This window comes from Ceratotherium simum, chromosome 4, assembly GCF_057802395.1.
Source record: "Ceratotherium simum simum isolate JZ-2026a chromosome 4, ASM5780239v1, whole genome shotgun sequence".
NCBI lineage: Eukaryota > Metazoa > Chordata > Mammalia > Perissodactyla > Rhinocerotidae > Ceratotherium > Ceratotherium simum.
In genome coordinates, this window is record NC_141903.1 from 38,011,029 (window position 1) to 38,035,098 (window position 24,070).

Consider the following 24,070-nt stretch of genomic DNA (forward strand, 5'->3'; position numbering starts at 1 on the left):
GGTGGGAACAGCTGGAGTCTGGCTGGCCCAGACACTCTCTCTGAGAGCCAGGGGAGCAGCTGAGAGCAAAGGCCCGGGACATGGGGGTTGTTTTGGGGTGAAATTGATGCTGGGGGCCCTGAGCTAAGCAGCCTCAAATCAAACTATTCTGTTCTCTGATTTTTTTTTCTAAATTTCTTTTTGGAAAGTCACTCTCAGACTATCTACCCCTTCTGCAGGGCAGGGGTGAGGGGGAGCAAAGCTGGGGTCAAGTAACACTCTGGCCATCTATCCTGGATTTGTGATCCAGAGGGCAGGCTTCAGGGGCTGTGGGACAGGCCTAGGGAAGCTTTACAGGGCTTGGCAGTCTGAGCACCCATCTGGCCTGCTCAAGCCGGTCTTCCCTGACTTTTAGGAACAACACATGTACACACACCTGAGCAGGAGCTATTTCTGTCTTCCAGGATACAGTATAAATACTCATGTGTCCTGTGATCTTTCAAAAGGAAACTCAGCTCTTCTTTCTCTGAGAATGTACCCAAGGATGTTTTTTACTATTTGTCTGTTGGATGGGAGAATAAAGTGTGATTGCCTGGTTCCTGAGGCGAGATTGTTCCAGTAGATTTTAAGTTCCATAAGAGCAGGGGTCTGGTTTCTCTTGCTTACCATGAAATCCCAGAGCCTAGAACAGTGCCTGGCATGCAGATGATCAGTAATTAAGTGGTGAAGGAACTAGTGAAGGATTCACTAAGTACCTTTCTGAGTAAGGACAGTGCGCTGAAGACTGGGGGCCCTGGTTCTCAAACTTGGCTGTACATTAGAAGCACCTGGGGAACTTATAAAATCTCACTGTCCAGGCCACACCACATTCCTATTAAGTTGGAATCTTTGGGGATGAGACACAGGCATTGGCATTTGAAAAATTCTCCAGCTGATTCCAGTGTGTAGCCAAGTAGGAGAACCGATCTGTCTTGGTCTGCTTGGGCTGCCATAACAAAATAACCGCAGATTGGGTGGCTTAACCAACAGAAATTTATTTTATCACAGTTTTGGAAGTTAGAAGTCCAGGATCAAGCTTCCAGCTGATTCATTTTCTGGTGAGGGCTCTCTTCCTGGCTTGCAGAAGTTCATCTTCTCCCTGTGTCCTCACCTGCTAGAGAGCTCTGGTCTCTCTTCCTCTTTTTGTAAGGATACCAGCCCTATGGGATTAGGGCTTATCGCCTCATTTAACCTTCATCACATCCTCACAGGCCTTATCTTCAAATACAGTCATGCTGGGGGTTTGGGCTTCATATAAATTGCGGGGGGGAGCACAGGAACATTCAGTCCATAATGGTCTTTTTACTCAAGGCGTGGTTCATGGACCAGCGGCTGCAGGTATCACCTGGGTGCTTGTTAGAAATACAGGCGCTCTGACCTCATCCTATTCCTGTTGAATCAGAATCTGCATTTTAATAAGGTCCTCAGGGAATTCTTAACACACTCGAGATTGGGAAGCACTGCTGTGGGCTGTAGGGATACAGAGAATCTGCTGATGCTTAGAGTCCATGAAGCGGAGAGTAGTGAGAAATAAGGCTGGGGCTGCCCTGAAGGCCAGGCCAGGAGGTTTGGACTTACTTGGGCAGGCACTGGAGAGCCATGCAAAGACCTTGAGCATGGGAGCAGTATGATTGGGACAGTGCTTTAGGGAGATGAGGCCCTGCCGATGGGATCTGGTGTCTCAGAATGTCACCTTCTCCTCCAGGTGCTGCTCCCAGCAGCCAGCTTGCTGCAGCTCATGGACGTTCGGCAGAACTGCTGTGACTTTCTGCAGTCTCAGTTGCATCCCACCAATTGCCTGGGCATCCGTGCGTTTGCCGACGTGCATACCTGCACCGACCTTCTGCAGCAGGCCAACGCTTATGCAGGTAATGGGGAACCGGGCTACTGCACTTCCTCCGAGCTTGTGGATTTAGTAACCTGGTCTGCTGTGGACTCCTCAAAGATTGTGAGACGTGTGCTCTGCTGTGAAGCAGTTATAATTTTAGTTAGACACAGGTGGAAAGATAATTAACAACAGAAGAGCTTAGCTCATTGCCAAGTGGAATATGATTAATTGCCAGATGGATGATACAGACTGTAATTTTCATGAGAGAAGAGGAAGGAGATCTGAGAAGACTTCGTGGGGGAAGAGTAATTTGAGTTAGATCTTTAAATAAATCTTTTTTTCTGTTTAAGAAAATTTCTATTTTGATCAAATACTATTGCAAGGCTTATAATGATAAGCAAGAGTCCCCTGCTCTGCCTTTGCATACCATGTCTTGCTCTCTAGAGCCACTCACTTTCATTTCTAAAAGAATTAAAATGCAGCTTCTGATTCTACTAAAAGCTCTTGCTGCTTCCTCTACTATTTACCTCCAATTATCTAAATAAAATGTTTGTACCACTATTTCTGGATTTATTGGTTTTAGATATTATCTATTGACTTCTCACAGAAGAATAAAATTGAGGTTTCATAAACTCTTCCCTTCTTTATTCTCCTAATGTCATTTCTACACTTGAGCTAAGTTATGTATTTACAGTCTTTTTAATCAGAAAACTTTTCTTTTAATCAGAAAGGCAGTTAATAATTGCCTTTTTCTTTTTTTTGCTGAGGAGTATTCTCCCTGAGCTAACATCTGTGCCAATCTTCCTCTATTTTTTAGTATGTGGGCCTCCAGCACAGCATGGCTGCTAGCAGGGCAGTGTAGGTCTGCACCTGGGAACTGAACCTGGGCTGCCAAAGCAGAGCGCACCTAACTCAACCACTAGGCCACTGGGGCTGGTCTGCCTTTTTCTTTTGCATAGTGAGTGTTACTGACACTAATTTTGTAAGACAGATACAACTCAGTGTATCAGATGATCTGTTGATTCCATTTTATTTTTCTTGGATACATTCTTCCTGCTAGAGTTTGTCACCTTGTTATTTTAATGGGGTTTTGGGAGGGAGTAGAGATGAACGTGAATGTTCAGTCCACCATGTTTAGCCGGAAAGAAATCTTCATCGCTATTTATTTCAAGCTGAGGACAAAGATCGTGAGTGGCCTAGGAAATGGGTCTGGTCATTTTAATTGATAGAGTCAATCACGGCCACCTTTTTCCCTTGCAATAAAGCATCTTATTCTTCCCCCTGCCCAAACAAATACTGTTATGGCTGTTGTTCTGTTCTGTGTCTCTTGTACAGCCAATGTCTGGAAATCAGCTGAGGGCCTGCTGGCTGCCCACCTGCCAGCTCTCTGCACTGAGTTAGCACTTTGGTCCACAAGGCAATAAGCATTTGCTCTGTTCCTTGGCATCCTTTTGTTTTCTGATCGAGCCCCAGACTTTAGGAGCCTACAGAGACTCTCATTTCTCTCTGAAGTCTGTTTCTGAGGACACAAGTGGGACCAGTTGTTACGATGATCTTGACAGGGATGGTTTTTCTGAAGGACATTCCCCAGTTGCCCCAGTTCTGAATTCTGCTGGCTCCTTGTGGTTCTGAATTTTCACTCTCCTGTTTCTCTGCTGTTCCTCCTGTGCCTTCATTTCCCTGCATATTCTCCCTGCCACCCCCCACCACCCGCCATGCCCCACTTCCGCTTTGTCCCAGGGAGCCCTTTCTCTCCCTGGAGAAGATTCCCCAGCCCAGCCTTTGAAAGGCTACTTTCTTGAGGGATGTGCTCATGCTTTGCTTCAGCAGGAGTCCAGGGCTTGGCCAAGGCCCAGGTCAGTGCGTCAGCATCCTCTGGTGCGGTGGTGAAGGGAGAGTGCTTAGATGCCAGGAATTCCCTCTCTTCCTTGTCTCCTCTCCCCAGCCCTCTCCTTCTGCACAGAGTGTTCATGCATGCGTGCTCACACAGCACACACCCCGTCCTTTTGTAATTGGTTGACACAATCATCTGAGGTTTGGGTAGTGTACTGAACCCCTGCCTTTAACAAAGGCTCCCATGTTCTTCTGGCCTGGATTTTCTCCACTTTCAAAATCTTTGTTTTCTTCCTTGGCCCCTTTCACTGTCTGATGGTGAGACTCACCTAGGGGAGAGTGGGGAGGATGCAGTTGGGAACACATCCGTCGTCTTGGTGCTCCCTGGGCTTGATGTTGTCATGGTGATTGGATTCTGTAGCGTTGTGAGTGTGTGTATGCCGATATCCTGATGAATTATTTTTAGCTAGCGTTTATTGATCTCTCACTTTGTGTCACACCCTATGCTAAGCATTTTATGGGCATCATCTCATTTAATGCTCACAACAGCTGAGGAAACTAGGCCACAGAGAGGTGAAGTAATTTGTTGGGGTCACACAGCTGGTAGAGACAGAGGCAGGATTCAACCCCAGACAGTGTTGACTCCAGAGCCAGTGTTTATAACTATTACATTCTACAGCTTTCAGGCCCTGTTTGGACATAAGGTGGCCCTGTGAGTCAGTAACAGAGAGGTGTTGGTGGCTAGAGTTGGTATTTTCCATTGGAAATATGTGCTTGGAAGCCTGTGCCATGTATGTAGTCACCAAATCCCAACAACCAGACAGTGTAGACAGATGACCAGCTGTTTCTGCTAGAGTCGGGGTGTTTAGTCATCTTGGGGTGGGAAAGTGAGATATGAGTGTCTTCTCTTCCCCTGGGAGCCTGCCTTTCAGCATCTTGTAGAGTCTGCCCCCTCACTGCATGCGTGAGCCCTTACTTTCCCTGGCTCACTCGGCGTGACTTCAGGCTGAGAGCCTCCTCCTTGGTGTGCAGGCCTTCTGTGGAGACTGTGACCATCTCCTGGATAGCTTTCTTTGCAGCCCTCAGCTGTGTGCAGCAGAGAGGTCATATTTTTAAGGTGGTCTGGTAATGCAGAGGTTGATAAGACCTTGATGAAAAGACATGAGAAGAAGCAGTGTGAAGGTAAGACTGTGCAGTATTTAGAGAAGGAAGTAAAAAATGATTATCCATGCTCGCTCCCTCATACCCACCCACAGATGTGGGCCTGCTTTGTTTCTTTGGTCCTGCACCTCTTGACTTCAGATGGAACCTGGTGCTCTCTGCCATCACTGCCCTTGAGACAGAGCTGCTGCCTCATCCTACTGTTAAGTGTGGAGTTATGGTCACAGGCTTCCTTGGTCCCATGCCTTACCTTAGGAGGTATTTTGAGGAGACCTTCCAGATGAGAACTAGGGATCAGACCAGGCAACATTTTGGAGCTAAGTGACACTAGACCAGTTTTCTCCTCTCTTTAATGGAGGTAGTACATCCTTCCCTGTTTCCAGGATGGTTTGGGGATCAGGGGGACAAGGAGGAGAGCCTCCTGCAGAAGTAGATGTCACCCAGGGCCATGCTCTGGAGCTTCCATGCCAGTCTTGTCATCCAAGGTAGGATGAGAGCCTCAGAGCTGGGTCACTGCGGGGAGACAGGACTCCTTGGGTCACCATCACTGCTGCTGCCACCACATGCACTTGGGGGAAAGAGGACCATTTCCAGAGCTTCTTTATATCCAGGTGCACAGGCAGGTATGTCCTGCCTCCTCCATCCTCCCTAGTCTCTGGTTACCTGGCCTCTGCCTTCACTTGTCTATGGCCCGCAGCTTTACCTCTGAATTCTGTTATTGTTCCTTCTCCAAGACAATTTTGTTTTCTGTTAGTATTATTATTGCTGTTGTTATTGATATCTTAATATCAAACCACCCCTGATTATTAGAGAAAAAGCAGACAGGTAGAAAGAGCAGGAAAAACACCACAATCCTACCCAGAGAGAACCCCGGGCAGCACCGTGGTGTGTACTTTCCTGATCTTTTTCGATGCATGCGTATGTTTTCCAGCTAAAAATAACTTAGCAGTATATTCTGAACATCTTTCCATGTTAGCAGATGCATTTCTTACCATTATTTTAAAACTCTAGGGAATATATTCAATAAAAGCAACTTGTACCCATGATAAAAAATTCAAACAGGACACAAAGGTGTAAAATGCAAAGTCAATCTTCTCCCAGACCTTCTCTCTGAAAGGGGCAGGGGGACTATCTTGGGTTTCCCTACAGAATATATATATTATGCTTTTTAACTTACCCAAATAGAAGCATTCTGTACCCATTGTGCTTTTTCTTGACTTAATACAAAATTAAGTTCTCAATTTGGAAATTGGAGTTCTTTGCAGATCCTTGCATCATATGGATGAATTGTAACGCATTTAGTTCTTTATTGGTGGACATTCATGTTACCAGTTTTTGCTTTCATGTAAAATACTTCAGTGAGAATTCTTATACATAATGTTTTGGAGTAGACTTGCTAGTATGTAAGTAATGGTAAGATTGTACCTGTAGGGTACCATCTTAGTAGTATAAAGTAGCTCAGAGTGTGCATTAAAAAATTTTTGATAGATATTGCTGAATTGCTGTCTAAAAAAAAAGGTAACTATTTTTAAGGTCAGCTCTTGCCTTCTGATAAGTCTGCAGTCCCCTGATGTAGGCACTGAGAGGCAGACATGGCACGGCTCTGGGGGAGTTGGGGGTGCTGAAGCACTACCTCTTTCCACCCAGCTGACTGTTTGGTATCCTGTTTGGAATGGCCCGGTCTTTTCCTGTTGTGGCTGTCCCTCCTGCTTCCTCTGGGTCCAGTTTCTCCCTCAGGATTGTGCCCCCAGATTTTTGCTGTTATATGTGTTATTATAGGGGTAGGAGAAGGTGGGTCCCATATTTAGTAGCTGAATCTTCAGACCCTTGCCCCCAGCTGATGGTGTCACAGTCTTCCTGTGTAGCTAGTAATTGGGAAAGGGACCCTGGTGTTTTGCACAGCCTGTTGCTTATACTTCATTATTGTTGTTTCCAGGGACTGCTTAATCTTTAACCTCAGAAGCCAGGGCCCAGGTTTATGGGGACTTTGTTGTTTGGTAATTGGACTGCCATGCACTGGGCCATCAGGAGAGCTGGTTGGGAGGGATGTTAATGGGACCCCATTAATGAAATGGCAATTAAAATTCTTTGGACATGTTGTTTACATCAGTCTGCCAAAGCTGAGCTGAAACCCTCCAGCCATGGGATGGAAAAGCCATCGGATTTCATGTGTTCATGGAGAGAAATGGCCTTTTTTTGATTGATTGAGTCATTTGAGATCGTGGAATGAAGTGAGTAAACTAAGGGCAGCAAAGAACTTTGACAAAGTATTTAAAAAACATGAACCTCTGACTCAGTGAGAGTCATCAGGTGAAATTGCTGCCTCCAGCTTGGCATCATAAAATAATGACGACGATGATGATGACGATAATGCTGGGAGTTTCTACCATTTCTGAACACTTGCTAGGTACCAGGCACAGTGCTACACACTTCATAGGCATCACCTCATTTTGGCCACATAACTACAAGAGGTAGTCATGATTTTCTCAATTTATAGATGAAGAAACTGGAACTCCAGAGAGGTTTAGTAACTTGCCGTAGATCACATAGTTTTTAAGTGGCAATGCCCAGATTCGTGATGAGGCTGTCTCACTCCAGAGCCTGTGCTCTGAACCCACCACCTATTTTCACATCCGCCCAGGCCAGTACAGCCTGTATCTCCATGGTGGTGGCCTCACTCCTGTCTCCCCTTGATTTTCTGCTTCTAGCTTGCAGGTGGCAAATGAAGCAGTAGTGCAGACACAGGTAGTTTTTGTTGTTAACTGTTCTCCTTGTTGGGATTTTAGGAAACTTCCATTGTTCCTTCCATTCTCTAGGTAACAGGGAACTTTGGTGTTGAATCAATAGCACTGACAACTGGGCAGTTTTGACATAGCCCTTTGCTCTGTGCGTGTGTGTGTGTGTGTGTGTGTTAGAGAGAAAGGGGGAGGGATGATATATATATTTCTAGAATTAAGTCAGCATGGAAGAATATCCCACCATCCATAGGGAGGGTGGAGGTAGTAATATTTAGAGTCTGTGGGCTGGTGGTCATGACCCTTGTGGGAAGAGGTCGGGGTAGGTCTCTGTTACTTCCCTGTGAGCTGAGCCTTCTCCTTGGAACAGGGAAACTGTGGGCCCTGAAAGCCAAATATTGATTCAAGAACGCTTACCTCTGCCCTCTAAAAAGAGGGCAGTAGGGGGCAGGAGAGAGATTTAAAGCAGCTGTTTTATTTTTTTACCCCACTAAAATGTTTTGATTCTGTTTGTGAGCCCACCTGCATCAGCCAGTCTTTCCTGGGGGGGTATGTCCAGTGGTTCCATTCAGAGATGCTCATATCTGTTCCCTGGGGCCATTGGCCCTGGATTAATGGGTTTTATCTCTGCAGGTCAGAGAAGTCATAGATGGGTTTTCAACTCCATTTGATCTGGGATTGTAGTTTAGATGAACCTGATCAAAGGCTTAGGTTTATTTCATCCCATCAAGGGGGAGGAATGGGACCAGCTTGGGGGGTTGCCTGAGCCCTAGGAAGCCCTGAAGAGTAGTCAGAGATGTGCAATAATAATTTTAGAGCTCAATGTGTGCAGATGCGCAGGACACTGAGGATTTTAAGCCAGACGGACTCGAACAAGACAGACCCTGCCCTCATGGGGTTCACAGTCCCAGTATGAGAGAAAGACCTCAGATGATAAAAAATGAGTGATTAGGGCTACGATGATTTTTATTTCCTGTTTTGGGGGCTTTGGAAACACAGAATATCATTTCATCTAGCCTAATGGATAGGAGGATTAGGGAAAGGTCTCAATTCAGGAGTTAGGTCTGAGATTTGAACCCAGGATGGAAGCCAAAATGTTTAGAACACTACTACTCAGATTTTTTTTTAAAGAAAGGTCTTTAGATTCACATTCTCTTTCTCTCTCTGCAGCACCCCAAGAGGGGTTCTTAGGGAGCTCTGCTGTCTGTATTGAATTTTACTCTAATGGCCTGCTCAGGACAAATTATTATCATAGTGGGGACTAAAATATTCATCAGAATGTTTGCTATATTCAGATGGCCTTGGTTTCAAAACATGGCTCTACCACTTAATGCTGTGTGGTCCTAAGCACATGACTTAGAATTTCTGAGCTTCCGTTTCTCTATCTGTAAAGTGAGGATATTGATATTCACTTCAGCAGGGCTTTTGGGAGAAGTAAGTGACATAATACATGTAAAATGCCTAGCACGGTGTTAGTAACTATTAGGAAATGCCCTCTACTTTCTCCGTGCCTGCTTCCTTGAAAAGACCCAACTCTGCCCCCAGAGAAAGCCTTTTCCTGGGAATGTGCCACCTAATTTTCTTATCCTTTCAACATTGGGAAGATATGTGTGTTGCGTGGTGAGGAAAGGACTTGAAGTTATCTGGTGTCCCTCCTCTTTTCTGTAATTTCTCATCTAAATGGAGAGGAACAGACCCGTTGTATTTCATTAATCAAGACTTGGAACTTAAACAGTGTTTGGTGCTTTTAGTAAAAAAGCCTGTTCCCCGCCCCCCCACCCCCGCCCCGATTTCCATGCCTCTTTAAGGAAAAAGAAGCAAAAAGACAAGAAAAAATTAGATTTTGTTATTGGAGAGTCCCTCTTCTAGGGGCTAGCCCGTGGTTAGAAGATGTTACGCCCTGTGCATACCCCACCTATTCCCCAAGATCTATCCTTGCCTGCCTCTCCATTGCATCTCATGGAGCCTGGCACAGTTCCCCATACTTAGTGGGTGCTCAGTAACATTTGTTAGAAGAATGAAGACATAGCCTAGGCTCTTGCTAGGCTAGAGATATTGCTATTTTCTACACATGCTCTGAATTTTCCGGCTTCCATGCTTTTGTTTATACTTAGAGTGCCTCTCCCAGTCATGGCCCTATGGACTCTGGGTTGGAGTTGTTGGTGCCTTGTCTTACTCCTCTTATAAGATAGTAGGCTCCTTGTAGGCATCAGCTTTGCATTCTTCATTTTTGAAGAAACATTGCATTTGGCACATCATACATTAACAGTTATTGAGCACTTGCTGTGGTTTCGTAAATGTGAGTTACATTTGCTTGCTTATTTAATACCTGTACACCTTTATGAGATGAGTACTGTTATTAGCCCCATTTAATAGATAAGAAGATTGCAGCTTTAAGAAATTGAATAACTTATATCACTGGGAGGTTTGTTGAACTCAATGGAATTAAAGTTGGTCTCTAAGACCTTTGGGGTCCACAGCCTCACCTACGGGACCTGCAGTCCCAAAGGATGTCTCTGGTGCTATGGAGAAGCTTCTCTGTTAGAGAGCAGTGCTGCCCACAGAACTGGACTTTGTGAAGTAGGAACATGGGCTGATAATATTTATCCTTCATTTCTAAAGAGTTTCTTAAGGATCTCAAAATGGACTAATATGTATTATCATGTTCAAGCTTCAAAACAACATTGAGACCTAGGTCAGGTGTTGTGGTCCCATTTTATGGATGATGAAGCCAAAGCCTGGAAAGAAGTGACTGTAAGAGGTGGAGCTAGGACTTGAACCCAGGTCTTCTGACTCTTAGCCAAGGCTTTTCACTACATTCTCCCTGAATATATTTTACAGTAAAGCAAAACAAATAAAAAAAATCTCCAAACAAACAAACAAGTGTTAAAGGTAGAAGCTGATTCTCAGGGAGGTATCTTCTGGGAGCAGAGTGGGTTCTTTCTAGGAAGTAGCTGGGAAGAGGGCTGACTTAAATATAAAGTCTTCTGGGGACCTCCTGTGTCCCAGGAAATCGAGTTAGCCAGAGCATCCTGTTCCTGTTTATTCTATCTTGTTGTTTCTTGAGAGTGGCTAGCAGAAAGGGGACTCTAGTCCCCTGACTCATGGGGCTCAGCCATATTTCCTCAGACTGAAGGGTGAAGGGAAGGAGTTTTCTTCTTTCTTGTCTTTCTTTGTATCTTCCTGTTCATGCTCTGCAAAGCTCCCGAGTCCCAGGGTGTCAGTGCTGGGTAAGAAGCTGCTGCCCATTAACTACCTTGTTGCCCCCACCCTGCCAGATGCTGCCTCCTGGGAGGATTTCTGGAGAGATTTCAGTGAGAGGTTCCAGATGGGCAAAGCAGCAGCCTGCTTCAGAAAGAAGGGACCTAGATTCCAATCCAGCAGTGCCCCACAGGGTGAGAGATGGAAAGGTATGGGGCGCTGACTACTTTCTTCCTTGATTTATCTTCGAGAATTTCTGGTTTGTTCACCAAGCCACCTAGAATATGCATCACTGTACTTCCGTTTTCTTCCTGTTCAAAATCAAAGCCCATCTGTACTTTTGGCTTTATGAGTTATGAGGAAGAATTTTTCACAGCCCAGAACTTTGCTCTCTCATCTCCTAATTTTCTCTTCACTCTTTTCACTCCTCCAAATGTCAGGTTTTTGGTCAACCAAAGATAAAGGTGGGAAGCCTGGGTGTGGTTCTGGGCCACAGGGATGTTGGTGTTCTTTTGCCTGACTCTCCTGCTGAGCTGAGCCTTGGCTGGCCCACAGAGCCTCCATGTCCTACACTTTGTCACTGTGTGGTGACTGCTTTTTCTCTGCACTATTTCTTAGGTGTTGCCAGCAGATGGGGGACTCTGGTCCAAAAACTTCTTGGACCAGAAAGAGCATGTAGGGAGAACCCTGTTACTTTCCCAGCCTCCAGGCCAAGAATGAATTCTCATCATCCAAAGAAGATAGTTCACTTGCTTTTATTTTAAAATCTTTAGGAATAGATACTTTAAAAATAATGCTATCTACTCTTAAATATTTCTATATTTAGGGAGCTCCTTTGAATGTCTAGCCTAAAATCTAAGCTTTAACTAAAGGCTTTTTCTTGCTGACATGTAGAGAGGCAAGACCAGCTTCTTACTTTAAGGCAGTTGCTTCCCTCCATAAAGGATCTGACTTTTAAATCTGTCTTGTTATGTACAAACATTTCTGAGCTTCAGGATGGACAAGCTTTAATTGCGGCTTCAGTGATGTCATTAGGCTGGTGGCGAGCAAGTGGGGAGCCCTTTTTTGTCCAGTGAAAAATGAAAAGATTGTTTATTACTTGATCTTTGAGAGTAAAATATTAACATTTAGGGAATCTGGATGAAGGGTATATGGGAATTCTTTGGATCTGAAATAATTTCAACATAAAAAGTTAAAAATGATTTTTGCAAGGAGTGATTTAAACCTTAAGTTCCTTGTTTGGTTTTTAAGAAGTTAATGAGTGTGAGAGAGGGGCTTAGCACACTCTGATTTTCCTTTTCATTATTCAGCTGCAGCAAAGTTGATATTTCAGCAGCCTCCCAGGGGTGGAGGGACTCTGAATCTCATTTGAGGGGTTGGCCAGACCAAGTTGGGGTAGCCCTCAGTGGGAACTGGGAAGTGTAGCCTGGAATTATCCAAGAAGCTACCAGGCCAGAGCGAGGCCATCAAAGAAGGAAGGGGGGAGGCCCGGAGCCTGGAGGGGAAGGAGCACAGATGCTCCTTGGGGCAATGGTGCAAGATCGTGAGAGAACTGAGGAAGGAGCAGGTCTGGAGCAAATGACAAAGGATTTTGTCATCTCCAGAGTCTGGTACACCAGGAATTGTCAGCTCTTGGGCTGGCTCACCTTGGAATAACTTGCAAAATAGTTTCACAATTCCTTTCCCTTCAGGGCATGGGAGGGAGGCAAGACAAGCGGTTTTATCCCTATTTTCCAGATGAGGATAGTAAGGCCCAGGGAGGTGATGCCGTTGGCTCAAGGACACAAGTCATAAATGGCAAAGCCAGTGTTTGAATCTAGGTTCCTTTTTATGAGTGCATGCTCTTTCACTGACATCTCACTGCCCCTGGAATAGCAGGATGGTCGCTTGGGCAAATGTCAGGGTGGGAATTGTCCCTGGTATTTCCCTTCTTTGAACCTCAGGCCTGTGAGTTTTGTCTCATTCTAGATGTCCGCAATTTCCCCTCCATCTTACAGCCTCCAAAGGCCTGGCTGCTGTGGGCTGTTCCCAGTGGTGGTGGGGCCATCAAAGTTGCCACCATACCTGGACAGATGCTTAGTTGGGCCTCCTCATGAACCAGAGACTCACCATAGCAGGCTTGACTTAGGGCAAGAAAGGATGACCCATTCCGCCGACCTTCTAATGTTGACTTCCTACCAGAACCCCCAGAGAGTTGGAGCCCCGCATCAGTTCTGACCCACTTTTGTTTGACTGAGCTGCATAGGGCACTGTCTGCAACTCTGCCAGCTTGCACCTTGAGGGGAAATGAGCTCAATTAAGTAGGTAGGTCCCAGTGAGGCTTTTCTGCAACGCCGTTATTAATCTCATGGACCGTGGAAAAAATATGATCTTGCATGTCTCTGCCCCATTTTCATCCCTGTCGATGTTCAGGATGGAGTATCGCACAAGAGGATGTCTTTGCTGCTGAATTAAAAGGCTAGTTTCCCTCCAGCCAGGATGTGCTATCTTTCTCTCTGCCTCTCTGTCTCTCCCTCTTCCTCCTGCCTCCCTCCAAAGCCCCCAGGACTCCACTCTGAATCCCACCGATTGTCCTGGCCTTGGTTCATGGAAGGGCAGGAGTGTGTTATAACTTTGTTTTCTGAACTTCTGCTTTTTTTGGAACAGAGCAGCACTTTCCAGAGGTGATGCTGGGGGAAGAATTTCTTAGCCTAAGTCTGGACCAGGTGTGCAGCTTGATATCCAGTGACAAGCTGACCGTTGCTTCAGAAGAGAAGGTATGGCATGGCTCTTGGGTGAAACAGGAGCCTCACTCATGAGGTGGTCATGGAGGGACTTGTGGTTCAGTGAGATCTTTTCTCTTTTCAGAGAAAAAAGGAGCTTATTTTTTGTCACTTTAACGTAAAACAAAAAAAACGGGCCTTCTGGCTCGTGACCACTACATTCAATTTCTGGACCCTTTAAAGAAGAAATAATGGTGGTGATGATGATGGCGACAGAGCTGCCTCCATTTACGGAACATTTACAGTTTGCCGAGCACCGTGCTCAGTGCTCTTTGTTGTTGGGTTCGCTCAGCCTTCACCACAGCCCCGTGAGACAGGCATTGCTGTTGCCTCCACGTTACAGATGACGAAGCTGAGACTCAGTGGAGTTAGTTAGCTTGTCCAAGGTCACTGGACAAGCTGGGGTCTACCTGTCACCTGATCTTAACCACTGTCCCACGTGGCCTCTTGTAGTATCATTGAGCATTGAAGCCAGAGCAAACCTCTGAGAACATCTATTTCAATAAGGGATTGGAATTTTTACTGATGAGGAAATTGAGGCCCACAGAGGGGATAGGCACTGCTGAAGGTCACACAGTCAGTGGCCGCGCCAGGACTAAAACCCAGTCTGTTGACACCCAGTCTCCTGACTCACTGGCCACATGCCTCTTCCTTTGTGCCGAAAGCTTGACTTCTGCCCACTGCTTTAGCTGACCTGTGACTGCTGATCTGTCCTACCTCCAGGCCTTCTCTATCGCTGACCCTCTGCTTGGATTATTCTCCCTTTCCGATATATATATCACATCATCTTTATCCATTCATCCATTGATGGACACTTAGGTTGTTAATATATCTTGGCTATTATAAATAATGTTGCAATGAACAAGAGGATGCACATATCTTTTTGAGTTAGTGTTTTTGTGTTCTTTGGATAAATACCCAGAAGTGGGATTGCTAGAACATGTGGTAGTTCTCTTTTTAATTTTTTGAGGAAACTTCATGCTGTTTTCCATAGTTGCTACACCAATTTACATTCCCACCAACAGTACATAAGGGTTCCCTTTTCTCCATATCCTCGCCAACACTTGTTATTTCTTGTCTTTTTGATAATAGCCATTCTAACAGGTGTGAGGTGATAGCTCATGGTGGTTTTGATTTACATTTTTCTGATGATTAGTGATATTGAGCATCTTTTCAGGTACCTGTTGGCCATTTGTATGTCTTCTTTGAAAAATGTCTATTCAGATCCTCTGCCCATTTTTAATTGGATTTTTTGGGGTTTTTTTGCTATTGATTTGTATGAGTTCTTTATATTATTTCCTCATTTATAAAGTGATTTAGTAATAGAACATATTCCACAGGGTGGTTGTGGGGATTAAATGGGATAACGTATGTAAATGCCTGGTATAGTACTTGGTACCTAGTAGGTGCTCAACCAGTGTTAGCTGACTTTATTATTGATCTTGGATCTGGAATTAATTCCTTTCTCCTCTGTGTTCCAGGATAATGCTCACCTTGTTCTGCTTTTTACTGTAGTTGGTTCTGAGCTCATCTTACCTCCTCCCTCCGTGATGGTAGGGACCACATCTTATCTCTGCATCCTCAGAAATGCTCAATAAATGTTTCTTGAATTGTCCTACTCCACTGTTAGTGTCCAAGCTTAGTCTCCAGTAGCTTCAAATGATGGCTATTATCAATGGAATATTTAAGGAAAAGCCCTGGAAAAGGATTTTACATTGGCAGTGAGACTGTGTCCAAAGGCACATGTCCAGAGAATGGGGTGAAATTCACAAGCCCCTGCCTGTCATCCTGCAAAAGTTTGATGAAGGAGAAAAGCAGATATTTATTGGAACTATGGGCTGTCCCGAGACTTCAGAGGGATCTGCAGAAGGTGACTGGCACACCAAGCTGGACTCTCCCTTAGGCTCAGGGAGGCCTCTGCTTCCATTAACTGATGTGAAACTGCACCTCTGGGGGAAAGAATGCCTCTGGTCAGGCCATAGGCCCCTTCCTGCCCCGCCTCAGCAGCGGAGAGGATTCCTTTGCTTCTTGCTAAGTCTGTTTAGTGTCTTCTCTGGATTGTGCTACCCATTTGGCGCAATTTGAAGAAATTCACCAGTCAGTTGATTGGCTGTGTGAACGTTGGGGCAGTTGGTCAGTTTGGGGCTGTTTGAACATGTCCTCAAGCATAGTTTGAGAAAATGGGAGCAGTCAAATAAGCAGCAGGATTTGGGTCAACTTGGGGGTGTTGGGGTTGAGAAGGAAGGACCCTACTACCCAAATTCCTGCTGGCCCATCCTGCTGTGAGATCATAGTAAGCTTTCTTCAGGGGAGGGCTTATCTCTGCTTGCTATGCCAGGGCACGGGTGGAGGTGGCTTGTTGTAGGGAGAGGCATTATAGTGCCCTGGAGACCACTGGGGCTTTGGACTCAGGCAAACCTGGTTCCATGCTCAGCTTGATGCTTACTGGCTGTATGACCTTAAGAAGTTACTGGTCTCTTTGAACTTTAATTTCCTTACAAGTAAAATGGGAATACTAGCAGTACCTCCCTTATAGAGTTGTCATGAAGGTTAGAGATAAGTAAATATCAAATACAGTGTTTGGCAGGTGCTCAATAAAGGGCAGCTGCCATTGTAATTACCACAATCCTCTATTTTGAGGCACCGATGATAATGGCAGTGGTATCAATTTTGCCATTGATGAGGGTAAAGTAAGCCATTGAGTTAATTTTATCTTTCCAGAAACAAAGAAACATAAAATTAAATGTACTCATTTAAAAATTGTCTATAGTGGCTCCTGTTTATTCATATGCTTATGTATGAGCTGCTCTTTCTGTGGAATCAGATTTGGGGTATAGGTATTTTTCACTAATGAAGTTGTGTATCATATTTGGTTCATATCATAATATGTTACTTTGGAGTTATGTGATGCTTTTCAGAAAGCGGATTACTCATGATCTTGATCCCTTTGGTACCTTTAAGATTGGCACTGTAATTTTGAGGCTTGTGGGTTTGGCCTACATTTTCTCTTTGGCTAAGTCCATAGTTTTATTTCCCCTTAATTGATCACATATTGCTGGAAGTTAAATAGCTGGAACCTTTTGACAATTAGATATTTGTCCTTTGAATGCTAGCCCTTTAGGCTTTGAAAATTCTGTGATCCTTCTCCAGATTTGGTGATTTCTACTCCCTTTAATTAAATTGCATACGATAGGCAATCTCTTGTGCGCACAATAGGTTTTTCTTTCAATATTTCATTATAGTGAAATTTTTTGAGCATAATTGAAGTGATATCAGGGATCTTAATTTAAGTTAAAATTTAACTGCATTTAATGTTAACATTTGCAGAAAACTCAACTGAGTCAGTAATCGGATAACCTGTATTTGGCTAAATCCACACTTGGACAGCAGTATCAGCTATATTATGACTTACTTCTCTGCCTGCAGCCCATGGGTTTCTTTCAACATCTATTATAAAATGCAGCCAGATTTCAGGCATTAAAACGTGAAAAAACTATGCATCTTAAAATAGAGGAAATGTGGTATTTTAGTGTTAATGATGATTTAAATGTCAGTGGCTGGGGCCAGGCAACTTGCTTGTTGGGAGTTTGAAAGTATTATAGGTTCTGCAGTAAGAGTGGCTGCTGTTCAAATCCTGGTTCCACTGCTTTAACAGACTGAGTGGCCTCGGGCAAGGTATTTATCTCTCACCAGAATGTGTGCACCATACATAGTCGGGAATTTTGTGTCTTAGGGTCACTGCTGGAGTGGTATCAGGTTCATGGTAGACACTAAAAAAAATATTTGTTGAATGAATGAATAAAAGAACCTCTCTAAGTCTCAGTTTTCTCATCTGTAAAAGGAGGGTAATAGTGTTGTATCTATCTTGTAGAGTTGTTCTGAGGATGAAATGAGATGAAAGTGCTTAGCACACAGGAAGTGTTCATTACTGTAAGATATGATTATTGCTGCTGTTATTATTAGTAGTGGTCCTGCTGCTGCTAGTAGTAGTAATAGTAGTAGTAGTAATGGTTGACTGGTTGACTGGGGCCGTTCTCAAGGGGAAGCTCCTCCCAGAGCCCCAATTGGTCTGAGTGGTTGGCGTGAGCTGGAGCTCGGTGTCTAGCAGGAGCTGAGAGTGGTAGTGGTCTCTTGCCCCTCAGCACTGCCAGCACCCCCAGCCCTGTCTGGGCCTCTCCCAGATACTGTTCTTCCTCCAACATCACTTGCTTTTGCCCATGCCTTATCTCCTTCACTGTACTCGATCTTGAAGGCTGTGCGGGTACCTTAGCCATCTCTGTGTCACGCACAGTGCCTGACACAGTGCCCTGGAGGCACCAGGAGTGCTCAGCACTTCCCTGAGGGGGTGAAGAGGCCAGCTGGGGCTGGACTTTGCCCTGAGCCAGCTGAGGTTATGGGAATAATTTTAACACTTTCCCGGAGAGTAAGGACAAATGTGGGAACTAGAGGTCAGAAAAGGGCATGGATCCTTGCCATTTTTTCTCTTGTTTTTCCTTCATGTAGTTTTTGGTTTTGTTTTAAAATTCCTGTTATTTGAGAGAGCACAAAAGGATTGGTAGGAGTCACAAAATCACTAGATCTTTGGGTAGGACCTTTCCTTTCCTCTCCCACCCTCACCCCTACCCCAAGAAAGAGGGAAGACACAGAGGAGCAAGCCTCTCCCAGTCACCTGATTCTTCTGCATGGGAGGTGATGCAGGGTCAGAGTGAAGCCTGTGAGCAGACAGCCTGTTTCTCGTGTCCCCCTTTGAGGCTCTCACTGTGGACAGCCTCAGTGACCCAGGGGTGGCGGAAGCAACCTTTGGGGACAAACACACTCTAGGAAGAAGAGATGGGACTCCTGAGTTCTAATGTGGTTTTGCCTCTGAATTGCTGGGTACTGGACTTTTCTGAATCTTTGCTTTCTTAGCTGGTAAATATGTTTCTACTTCTCAAGAATTCCATGCCTTCTTATGAAACACTGTTGAGGTTTTTCAGAGTGAAATAGTCCACATTTTCACAGATACGGGTCAGGAAGAAATTGGTTAGGTCGCTTCAAAAAATTAGATTAGTGTCAAGTATGTGTGTTATAATGAGAACTGCAGGTTAGTTTCTCTCTGCACAATCACATTTTTAATGTGCTGTTATCTCCTAAAACTGTAATCAGGGGCCAAATTCCAATATCTTATCTCCTGGAAGGGATTGGGCCCTTGTCTTCCAGGATCATTAGTGTTGCGTGCCCTCCTGTCTGAGTTCCTAGCCTCTCCAGCCAGCGATGGGTGTGGGATGCAGGCTGGAACTCCTTGGCCAGTAGGGTGGGCTTGAGTGCTTGCTGCCGAGACATTATCCGGTGACTGAAGCAGGTATATCCTATGTCTGAAATGAGCTGTTGGCAGCCCTGCCTTGCTCTGAGGTCAGCATTAGAGCTGCCAATTTCTCAGCCTGCAAACAATGACCTGGCCTGGGGCCCTGCCTCAGCATTACTTTTTTTTTTTTTACTCTTCTCCTTTGGAGAGTGCAATTCAATAAGCATCTATGAGCAGAATACTACAGCACTTTGGCCAAAAATCTACCTTGACTGCCCGCTGTTCTCCAGGTACATTTCACAAATAATATTTTTTAAAAAATGTGACATGTATTGAAGTAAGTTCAGAGACATGAACAAATAAAATGTGCACAGCTTAACTTTTTACAACGTGAAACACCCACATAAGCAGCACCCAGATCAAGAACCAGAACCCAGACTCCCTTCCATCCCTGCTGCCTACCCCGCGAAGCACAACGCTATTTTAACTTCTTATAGATCGACTTTGCCAGTTTTTGAACTTTATATAAATGGAATATTGGTGTGTGTGTATGCTTTTGTGTCTGACTTCTTTTTCCCAGCATACTGTTTTGCACATTTCTAGTTCTTACAATAACTCACAAGGCAGAGATTATTGTCTCCATTTTGCAAAGGAGGGAACTAAGGCTTGTAGATAGCTCTGTGATTTCAAGCTGATTGTGCCTGCCTCCCAGACCCCTGCTCTTTATTAATGAACCCCAATGGAGAGACAGAGGTGAGTGACACTTAGTGATTACTGTTTAAGTGCTCACAGTCTGGTGGGCAGTCAGACCAGAAACATGTATCCATAGTATGTGGCCGAGAGAAGTCGTTGCCTGTAATCAAAGTTTGAGGAAGGCACCCTGGAGTGTTTTATTCCAGGTTGCTGGATGGGGAAGGCCTCACAGAAAAAGGAATATTTGAGCTTAAACTTGGAGAGTGAGAGTAGGATTTTGGAAAGCCATTCAGGTTGAAGGAATTGTAATAAAGACATGGAAGTTTGGAATAAATTATTGTGCTTGGGGGAAAAGTAACCTGTGTGATGAGAATCAAGGGTCTTTGGGGGAATAGTTGGAGATGAGGCTGAGAATGGAGTAGGGGTGTGTGGAGACGGTTAAGGAATGAGGACTTTCTTCTCTAGGTCAGTATTTATCCAACTGTGTGCCATAAAACTACAATACTGTGAGATGTTTATAGGTGTTTAGGTAAAAGAATAAAGAAGTTCTCAGATCAGATACATTTAGGAGACAGGGCTAAACAAAGGAACTAGGTTAAGAAACTGCAGGACTTGTCAGAGCTTTTATATGTTAATGAGCTTTGTGAATCTCTAGAGGGGGTTTAGGGGTGTGGTATGAACCCAGGCTCATTTGGTCCCAGAACCCCTAACCTCAGAATGTCTCCTGCCCATAGTATTCTGAGGAACACATTATAGAGAATAGTCTTGAGGCCACCTTTGGTTGCCCGAAATTTTCTATGACTTCTTGCATCTGTTGTTTTTCCTTTTGGCAGTTCATTTCATTAATGATCTATAATTTTTGATTGTGAGTCCATCTTTAGAGGGTATTATGTCCGTGGTAGTCTGGATTGCCCTGGGCTATGGAGGTGCCCCTATAGGGCAGGTTTACTGGTGAGGACACAGTTTTTGTATTACTTTTTGTCTTGAGTATCCCCTATACCACCTGGGTAATGTCAGTTCAAACCCCACATTAGTATGTGGCATGAGCTTTGGGTTCTGATTTCTTGAAGATGAAGTTTTTACTCCCCAGGCCACAGGAGGTGGCAAACTTCCTTCCCCTTTCCCATAGCAGATAGGTGGAGTTCGTCTAGTCCCAGTTTTACAGCTGGGGCAACACTGTGGCCTGTGTCCTAGGAGTAGCCTAGGCATTCTACCTGAGGGGACAGAAGTCCCAAACCATTAAAGCCCTGTTTGAATTCTACAGGCCTCTGAGCCATTCTGTCCTCGGCTTCCCTTCAGCTCCAAGACTTGAATTCCTTCTTATCTAAAGCACTGGGGCATTTCCCTCTTGCTTTTGAGTATGGCTCAAATCAAATTTTTTGGTCATACATCCTTTTCATGTGTTTGAAGCTATAGAGGAAGATTTCCTTCCAAGTCAGCTCAGTTCACCATATTGACTAGAAGGCATTCTCCATCCCTGTGTCAGGCTCCAATCATTTTAGGATTAGTGCCACTGAAGGAATCTCTCAGCTTGCAGGCATTTCTATCAAACAATTTTGCTTCAGTCCTTTTCTTTATCCTTTGCAGAATCAGGGTGCAAGTCTTTTTGCTGGCTATAGGCAGTAGTAGAAAGCTGAAGAACAATTTCCAGGCAAGGCGATGTCACTGTTTTAATTTTGTCATCGTTTTTGTTTATATGAAGTCAGATATTTGGCAGTGTGCTGTTGCAGGAAGAGAACCATGCACCCAATCATTCCTGCTTTGATTAATTTATTCATTCTTTCAAGCAGTATTTATTGAGTGCTCTCTACGTAGCAGATGGGTGTGTGTTAGTCACAGGAGAGACATTGGTGAACAGGTAAATATAAGATCCCTGCCTTCGTGGAACTTATAATCACATGAGGGAGACGATTTTATCAAATATATACACAACTGCAATGGGCCCTGGAGGAGATGTACAGGGTGCTGTGCAAGTGTTGATTGAAAGCCGTGGTTCTAATTGCTGCCCTGTCACCAACTGGCTGGGTCATGATGAGCAGACCACTTTCCCCACTCTCTGCCTTACTTTCCCTTTTGTGAGTGACTCTAGCAGTTACACAGGGCCCTTGTGAGTCTGAAATTAAGCAACTACAAGGAAGAGCTTTTAAGTGCCCTATAAACCTTTATGATAATGGTATTGGGGAGTCGGGGGAGCCTTCAGACTAGGAAATCTGCCAGCCAGTAATATGCTGGTAAATGTTTAACAACTGGCTCTCCAAAAAAATTTCTAAAAGCCCTGATTAGTTTGCTGATTCATTTGCTAATTTCCATGGTGTAAATATTTCCACCAAGACTGATTTCAAACTACCAGTGTAATGTCACTAAACGCTGGGTTGGGGAGAAAGACGCATGATGAGCTCCGGCACCAGCACACCACTGTCCCGGGTGTTGTGTGTGACAGTGAGGCGGGGTGTGATTGATGTAACTCTTGTTACGCTTTGGTGTAAGGAACAACAACAGAAATCTGACAGAGTCACTCTAGTGTCTAGAAGTGCTGTCTTACTGATTTAGAATCATGGCAGCAAATTCGGCAAATGCTATTGGCTCAATCCCTGAGAAAGAAAAGGGTACGAAGAGGGGATGTCCGACGAGGGCTTGGAGGGTTGTAATGAGGGTGATGGGTGTAGGAACAGTTTCCCAACTCAGCAGTCTGCCCAGGTTTCTCAACTAATTGTGCCTCTGAGGTGCAGTATTGCATAACATTAGAACTTGGGTTTTTGGAGTTGGAGGTGAGTTCACATCCCAGATCCACTACTTCCTGGCAGTATGACCTTGGACAAGTTGCTAACCTCTCTGAGGCTGTTTCCTCAGCTGTAAAATGTGGACAATGACACCTACTTCACAGAGTTTCTGGTGGATTAAATGAGAGCATGCGTGTAAAAGGCCTAGCACGTGCCTGTTGTTAATCCTTCTCAAATCTTGAGTAATGAATCAGGTCTGTGTACAGGAACCTAGCTTTTTCCCTCATGTTATCAAAATTAGCTCATTTTCCCCCATCCTATGTTTTGCTGAGAATCACCCTTAACTGGACCTTTCCCTTGCCAAGTCACTGCCCTGCCTATTTTAACTTGAGTCCTTCCCTATTCTCAGACCACATTTTGAAAGCAGGGGTAGGTGTCCCAGGGCTCCCCACTTCACTCACAGTGTGTAGGTACAGTCCGGCTTGGCAGCCTGTATAACTAGAGGGGTGGGTGGAAGGATCAGGTTCATCTGGTGTTCTCTGGCCGAGGCTTGTGCTTACACTGGAAGCGTGGTGAGCCTGGGACTATGAAATCCGATTTTCTTCAACTTCTTTCCACATAGCAGCCTGGTAGCACTCAAGAAATTGGTCCTGGAACATGAAGCAGTAAGGAAATGTTGCTATTTCTTTGTTTAAAACTGAAACCCTAAATGTGCCTTGCGGCAGCTGATTATTTCATCATGGGACTCATGAAAAGTATTTCAGTAGACATCACCCTGTCCCATGACTGAAGCCACAGGGTCTCTGCTTAGATTTTATAGACCAAGAGTCGACACAGTTTTCCTATAAAAGGCCAGATAGTAAATATTTTAGGCTTTGGGGTCTCAATTCAACTCTGCTGTTGTAGTGTGAAGGCAGCCACAGACAATATGGAAACGAGTGAGTGTGGCTGTGTTCCAATAAAATTTTATTTACGAAAACAGGTGGCAGCTGAATGTGGCCTGTGGGCTGTAGTCTGCCGACCGCTGCTGTAGACGTTTGAGAGGCCGCTGAGAACAGCGGGTGAGAGCATGAGCACCTAGTGTGGTTTGTGTGGACCCAGCCCTGCTGCTTCCTGGCTCTGAACTTGGGCGAGTCGCTTAGTAAGGGGCGGGAGTGTCTACTCTTTGGGTTCTCATGAGAGTCCAGGGAGATGGTGTCTCTGAGGAGTGTGGTGCAGGGCCTGGCACGTGGTGGATACCAGCTGCTGCTGCTATTACTTGTTGCCCCCTTGCCTCTGCCAGTCTGTTGATGGGAGGGGCTGCTGAGAATGATTTTAGGCACATTGAAGGCTAAAGCTAGCTGGAAGTTTATTTGCTTGTTTATTTTTCAAGTATGAAGTCTAAAAGCAAAACATGTTTGGCCTTCTCTAGTTGCTGAGAAGGTCACCATTGTTATCTGTGCTGTGGCTTTCACAGCTCAGTAGGTAAACAGTGCAGCTAAGCGGAACCAGTTAGACAAGTCAAGCCGAAAATAAAGATAAGGTTAAATATCGACTTCATTAGACTCAGCTTGCTTTTTAGCTTTTATAACAAAGACTAAGCTGGTTGATGGGGATGCGCATGATTAGTAAACCCAACCTACTCAAGGACTTGCAGTTTGTTCTTCAGCAAAGCTTTCTCAACCAGCCACCTGCTCTGTGCCTGGCATTGTGCTAGGCAGCAGGAGGTGCAGAGACAGAGCAGGTATACTTTCCACTCTATAAGAGCTCACAGTCTAGTAAAGCGGAGCAGAAGGAAGTGTGGATAACCACAATGCAAGGCAGAACGGCACTGTGGCTGCCCACCACCTAACCCA

The 24,070-nt window shown here is 44.8% G+C and overlaps 1 protein-coding gene across 3 annotated transcripts in view; it reads left to right on the forward strand.

The window, feature by feature from the left end:
* Positions 1-24,070, forward strand: part of KLHL3 (kelch like family member 3) — a 109,356-nt gene that overhangs the window by 42,630 nt on the left and 42,656 nt on the right. For all 3 annotated transcript variants that reach the window (XM_087429757.1, XM_004420159.3, XM_087429756.1), the window contains 2 exons: positions 1,724-1,886; positions 13,423-13,532. In XM_087429757.1, the coding sequence (XP_087285883.1) occupies positions 1,724-1,886; positions 13,423-13,532 (273 nt within the window). The remainder of the gene's footprint in view (positions 1-1,723; positions 1,887-13,422; positions 13,533-24,070) is intronic.